This window comes from Xiphophorus hellerii, chromosome 9, assembly GCF_003331165.1.
Source record: "Xiphophorus hellerii strain 12219 chromosome 9, Xiphophorus_hellerii-4.1, whole genome shotgun sequence".
Taxonomy (NCBI): domain Eukaryota; kingdom Metazoa; phylum Chordata; class Actinopteri; order Cyprinodontiformes; family Poeciliidae; genus Xiphophorus; species Xiphophorus hellerii.
The window spans coordinates 16,031,177-16,037,415 of NC_045680.1; the positions used below are offsets into that span (position 1 = coordinate 16,031,177).

Consider the following 6,239-nt stretch of genomic DNA (forward strand, 5'->3'; position numbering starts at 1 on the left):
AAAGTTGATCTACAACCAAGTAATCAGTTATTTGGTCAATATTTCAGAAAAGTGTCAAGTTTGGATCGTCTTCAGTTGTAATTCAAGAGCTGCACCTAAAATGTGAAGTCCATCCAAAAGTAGGAGTTGTCATACGTTAATGTTTTATTGTTACTTTTAGATTTATGTTCAGTTTTTTTTAGGGTTTGCTTATTGTTTTGACATAAGGTAGTTTAATCAGGAAGTAAAGAAAATTTCGCTTAATCTTCTTTTGCAATCCTACACTTTCTTGTGCAGCATGTTTGTTTAAGGACATTATTCATACTAGCAGTTTTGTAGGTTTATTAGAAACTTCCATTTTTATTAAAATTATTAAAAGTCTACACCAGATCTCAGTACTTTATAGTTTAACATTTGTACTCTTTAGTTTAGTAAATGTGTATTTTGTCAATCCTCCGTTTGAAGGAATCAGTTATCTAATATCGACTTACTGACTGACACAACTTCTGATAGTGCTGGAATGTTTTTGTCGTGGCTAGATGTTAAAGGATTTGGCTGAGCTAAAGTAGAATTATTGCCACTCTCCACATTGTTCTTTCAGTAGTAAACCAATCCTTTGTGTTACATTTATCTTTTTATTATTGCATCACACTTGAGTATTTGCATTGCACTTCTGAGGTGTAAAGCATGTATAATTATGTAAATGTCATTCAGTTGTCGCCTATACATCTGATACTGCAGCTTACTTAGATAACCTGAACTGCTGCAGATTCTTTGGACTTGCATTGGAAGTGTAAAATTCTCAATGAGCCTATGATTATCTTATTTAACGTAATGCTATGTAAATGCCTTGTCTTTACTGATGAAGACTTAGAGTGACATGCATGGCATGGAAGCTGAATTAATTCAGCTAATTGTCTGACTACTTGGAGGTACTCATAAACTGTGGAGAACATTGAAATTTCAGTCCGAGATTTCCAGCTGATCATAAGTAATATCAGAGATAGGAGAGAATGTAATGGTAATTCAAGACAAATCTTAATCCAGCAGAAGCTGTTGTGACAAATACTAAATGTGTTTAGAAAGCAAGAGGTCTTTATTGATTAAAAATTAAAACTCAAAATCTAATGGCGTTGTTACTTGGAGGTTTGTAACAATGCCAGTGGTACTTGCAACCAGTCTGCTTAGTTGTTTTTGCTTTTAACCTAATGTTCTGCATTATTTTTGGTTCTTTTTCTAGTTTATCCCGCTTTTCTTTAGCTGATCAGCCTTTAGTTTTGATTGCTACTTTGCCATTGAAGCAAATTTTACTTCTAACCAAAGTAGAGCTACTTCCTGTAAGCTACATTCCTGTGGATGAGTGTGAACCTGCTTTCAGTCATGACAATGACTGAAAACCAGCAGGAACATCTGACAGAAACTGAACCAGAAACTGTCTAAAGGGCAAATCATGTTTCAGGGTTATTTACGTGCGCGCCTCTATCATGATGTTAAAATCCCGTTTATGTAAACTCTGGTAAGAGAAGAAAGCAGCATTTCTAATAGGATAGTTGGTAAGCTGTCCTTTAGCCTCAGTTTGCATGCGCCCACACAGTCTTTAATAATAGTCATAATTAAACACTCTAATTGGAAGCACCTGCATGAATGGATGCACAGAGGACTCGCACACATTTACCCTGCGGCAATGAGGGGGAAACCATAAGACAAATTTACTGGATTTAACTTTTTATAAGCTTCTAGAACCCACCAAATATTTATTAATTTGTTTAAAGTTTTAAATTAATTTAGATTTTTGAAGACCTCCTCAATCCTATTGTTTAGTGAGATTATTTGAACCTTTTTAGTATCTGTCTCCTTAATGAGATTTCAGTCTGATTGCTCTGTGTGTCGACAGTCTCCAGTATTGGAACATTATATGATACATTGGTGAACATGCATGTTATTATTTTTATAGATTTTCATGCTCTTGTAAATAAATTACAAATGATTTAAATACAGTCATATAATTAGCATACAGAATAACTGATTGACAGAATAATTGGACCTTTGTCCTTTTAACCAACAGGCTGAAATAGTGAAGAGACTGAACGGGATCTGCGCACAAGTCCTCCCCTACCTGTCTCAGGAGGTAAGCGGCGCATCTCACACATACATACACACCGACACACGGATACAAAATCATCACCAACCCCCTGACCCGCAGTAATATTCCTTACATCCTGGAATGAGATCACCCTCATTCCCGCCTCATTATCTCCCCACCTCCATGACCCTTCACTCGGCATCCCACTCCTCTCCTCCCGTCATTCATCATCTTTGGCTTCCCGTGTTCACTTCCAACTCACTCTCCCTGTCACCCCGCCCCAGCCTCCTCACCTCGGCTCTCCTTTGCCATTTTTAATCTGTAACCTTCCTCCCACTTCTCTCCTCCCCCCACTTTATTTTTGACCTCCTCTTTCAATTCTTGGCTTCCCTCAGTTCTTCCGTTGTCTACCCCTTCTTCCCACTCTTCCTTTTGTGGGGGTGGTGTGGTGCGTGTGTGTGTGTGTGTCAGTGTAATAAATGGCTGTGTGATTCAGATAAGCCATGCTCTTATCTGCCCACCAGGGGGTTGACCTCCACCTATTAAAGCACACCAGTCAGCCATTCATTCACCAGTGTCACACTAGGCTTTTTGTGGATGTGTGTGTTTGTGTGTGTATATATGATTGAATGAATAGCTAAATGTCCAGAGGGGGAGGTGCATCACCAGGGAGGATTGTCAGGGAGTCTGTTGGGACTGTTGATATTGATCTAACCTCTTAACCTTTCTCTTCCCCCTAAACTGGCCTCCCCTTGTTTCTCTCTATCTGTTATTGTCCGTCTCACTTTCTCTGCTCCTCCCTCCACTCCTCCTCCACACCGCATCAACACAAACTCCGTCTGCAGCACCAGCAGCAGGTCCTGGCAGCCATAGAGAGGGCCAAGCAGGTCACCCCTCCAGAGATGAACTCCATCATCAGGGTAAGATACTCCAGTCAGTCAGCCCCACCCAGGAGTGTGATATTGACTAGAAAAATGCAAACAATAAGCTGGGTGATCAGTTCTATCGTTTGATGTCCTTTGTTATCTCCTTGTTATACTTCTATTTTTTATTTTTATTTTACACACTTAAAAAGCGGTTATGCTCCTCTCATCACAGCAGCCTGATGATAAATGCTAGTGCTGCTCAGCCTTTTATACTTTATGGATAATGGCTGCATTCTCAGGAGGGAACTGAGACTCAATGGTTGGTGGGCTGCCATAAGGTTGTTTTTGTAAAAGTTTCTTCATGTTTTTATTTATTTTTTCCTCCTGGGGAGAACCAAAGAAAAACCAAATAAAAACTGACTAAGAATAAGAATACATTTAATTCCAAGTTATCCATAGCCCTGGCAGTTTTCAATTTAAAGTAATCTTTTGATTTAAAAAAAGAAATTGATATTAACCTTTTGTAGTGACCCAGACAGAGACTTGACTGAGAGTCTAGGGAGCTAAATATGAGGGTAATGGCAAGGAGGCCTTCCAACCTTATTACTGAAACTCATCGCTAAAGATAAATGATCAAAATACCAGTGAAAACATGTAAGAATCTTATTGAAAAGTTTATTAAAAAAAACTTTTTCTTAAAATATAAAATGTTTCAATTTTGAAAAATATCTGCTTTCCTATCAGAAACAGACTACTTGGTTGATTGAAAACAATTTTACATCTAAATTCTCCAGAAAAAATAAGATTGTTGGCTTAGCTATAATGCAATTGTTTGAGGGAAATGAAATTTCCACTTGAAGAAGACGATATCTAGCAATAAATAAAAATGTGCTGTCAAAATTACCACTGCCGGCAGGCGAAGATGGAACATTCTTGGTGGAGATCAATTTTTATTTAGTGCTTCATGCTTCAGATGTAGGTGTTGGATAAGAACAAAGCTCTGACATGGGATCTGTTTGGCAAGAATGTTGAAATTTGTGGACTATATTCTGCATGTGAGGATAAGACTTGTGCTTAATAGGGTTGCACTCTGTGCAGCAATTTCTAGATGATCACAGCAACACAATATGCATGAGGCGAAAAGCTCACTGTTCTGCATTAAATGTTAGCTAATTATGATTCAGACTCTTTATGCCTGTAATTAATCTTTTGGCAGTTGTTGTTTAATGCAGCATTAGCATGTTTTATAAGGTACAGAGGGAGTAGTAATGGTCAGGTCATTAAGAAACTACAATTAAGTTGTTTCAATCCCAAAACCACAGATATCACCCACAAGCAACTTTCTCAATCAAACATTGTTGTTGTGATGGAAATCATGAACTTTTTTTCCCAGTAGATTGACAGAATATTAATTATCTGAGAGCTACGTTTGCTATGAACGCAAAGCAGAAAGATTTTGCACAAACTGCAGTTTACCGGCCATCACTGATTGCAAAAGGGGAATAAAGGGGGACAGTGGCTGATTTTCAGACCTTTATGGAGGTAGATGAGATCGGTGGATAACATTAGTTTCACATGTAGGTATTGGCAAATCACACAAAATTATTGAAATCAGTGCCAATTTATCACTGCACCTATATTTTTTACATTTTATTTCTCAGAATATTGCATTTGTTCCTAATAGCATGCATCCATGCTGCTTTCTTGTATCACAGGATGGATTTACTGATGTATCACCGTACACAGCAGTCGTGTGCCACTAAATGGAAGCTACCTTATTTTATTATAGTCTTTAATTCCTCTGGTGAAGATACTGTGAGTCCTTGTGTGCTCAGGCCTGTTTGTGATTGAAATATTTCATTTTGTCCTTTTTGAATGTAGTTCCCACCATTAATAGCTGAGAGTTCAGAGCGATCTGTGAAGTTTAAAGGCGACTCATGACAATGAGCACACTGAATGTGTCTCACTGTGCCCGTCTCTGCAGACTAATGGAAATACGCAGGCTTGGAAGTATTTCTATAAATAAAACTATGTTAATTGTGCCGTTCCTTTGTGTTCTGCTGCACTTGTTCTGTGTTTTTAGCTTTGATTCCGTTTGATTTTTATTAAAAGCTGCCTCAGTTATCCACAGGTTGTGCGGCTGATCTTATGAATCCTACAATATCAGCACTTTTACCTTGAGACACGTAGCAGGGCCTTATTGAGCTTCTGCATCATGTTGTTTTTCATAACCTGCTTGTTTCTGTTTATTTGTGTTGGCTCTCACCCACCTGCTTGTGTTCCTTGTAGCAGCAGCTCCAGGCTCACCAGCTGTCCCAGCTTCAGGGCCTGGCCTTGCCCATGACCCCGCTGCCTCTGGGCCTGAGCCAGCCAACGCTGCCAGCCGTCACCACTTCCTCCGGTCTCTTCTCGCTGTCTTCTCTGCTGGCCTCCCAGGCCCAGCTGGCCAAGGAGGAGAAGGCTTCTCGTGACGGCGTGGACAGCCACCGTGAGGAGGACGGAGACAAGTCTGATTAGGTCTCGTCTCCATGCGGCTCTTTTATCATAGAGACATGAATTCCCAGATCTGTCCCTGCAGCCTCGCCCGTGGTTGTCCCCTTTTTGACCTTACTCAACATGGGGTTTCTTTCTTCAATGCAGCTTCAGCTTTAGACCCCTAACCTATCCCCTTCTGGGAAAAGCTTTGGCACTCATATTACAGTAACTAAATTAAAATAGTAGATTTTTTTATGTCTTCTGTTTTGGTTTAAGATGGACTTTTTCCTGTTCACTTTAGGGATAGCTTTTTTTTTTCTTTCTTTTTTTCTGATTCATCATCTTTATACTTTAGTTTCTGCATTCTTCTTTAGTCCAGGTTCTTTTCCTCCCATTCTGCTCCTCCTCTAGTTTGGCAGGTCTGATCCGTCAGACTGCATAAATCCCTCAGCTGGTGTTGAAACAAGCAAGCTGTTTAACAAAGAGATCCATTGCAAACATCAACACAGGTTTCTTCCAAAATCCAGTCACTTAAAATAAGGTCTAAGTCTTTTGCAAAATGTAACATTCATCTGATGTTGGGGGGGAAACAAGCCCCTTATTTCAATTATCTTAGTTGTTTCCTGACATTATGAGGGGTAGTGCTTTGCAAAAATATTGAAATCTCTTAAACTTTTTTTTACATTTTCTCATGTTACAGCCCCAGACATCAATGCCTCAAAATTAGTCCATAGTTGTGAAGTGGAATTAAAATGACACATGGCTTTTTTTTCTTTTTTTATCTGAAAAGTATGGTGTGCATTTGTTTTCAGACTCCTCGTCTCTAATGCCTCTAC

At 39.2% G+C, this 6,239-nt stretch overlaps 1 protein-coding gene across 2 annotated transcripts in view; it reads left to right on the forward strand.

Moving 5' to 3' along the window:
- tle5 (TLE family member 5, transcriptional modulator) overlaps positions 1-5,904 on the forward strand; it is a 33,056-nt gene extending 27,152 nt beyond the window's left edge. The window contains exons 5-7 of one of the 2 annotated variants that reach the window (XM_032571768.1): positions 2,045-2,107; positions 2,908-2,982; positions 5,221-5,904. In XM_032571768.1, the coding sequence (XP_032427659.1) occupies positions 2,045-2,107; positions 2,908-2,982; positions 5,221-5,445 (363 nt within the window). In that variant the 3' untranslated portion in view covers positions 5,446-5,904. Of the gene's footprint in view, positions 1-2,044; positions 2,108-2,907; positions 2,983-5,217 lie in introns of both variants that reach the window. The other variant, XM_032571766.1, reaches the window with a different exon arrangement.
- Positions 5,905-6,239: the final 335 nt, after the last annotated feature.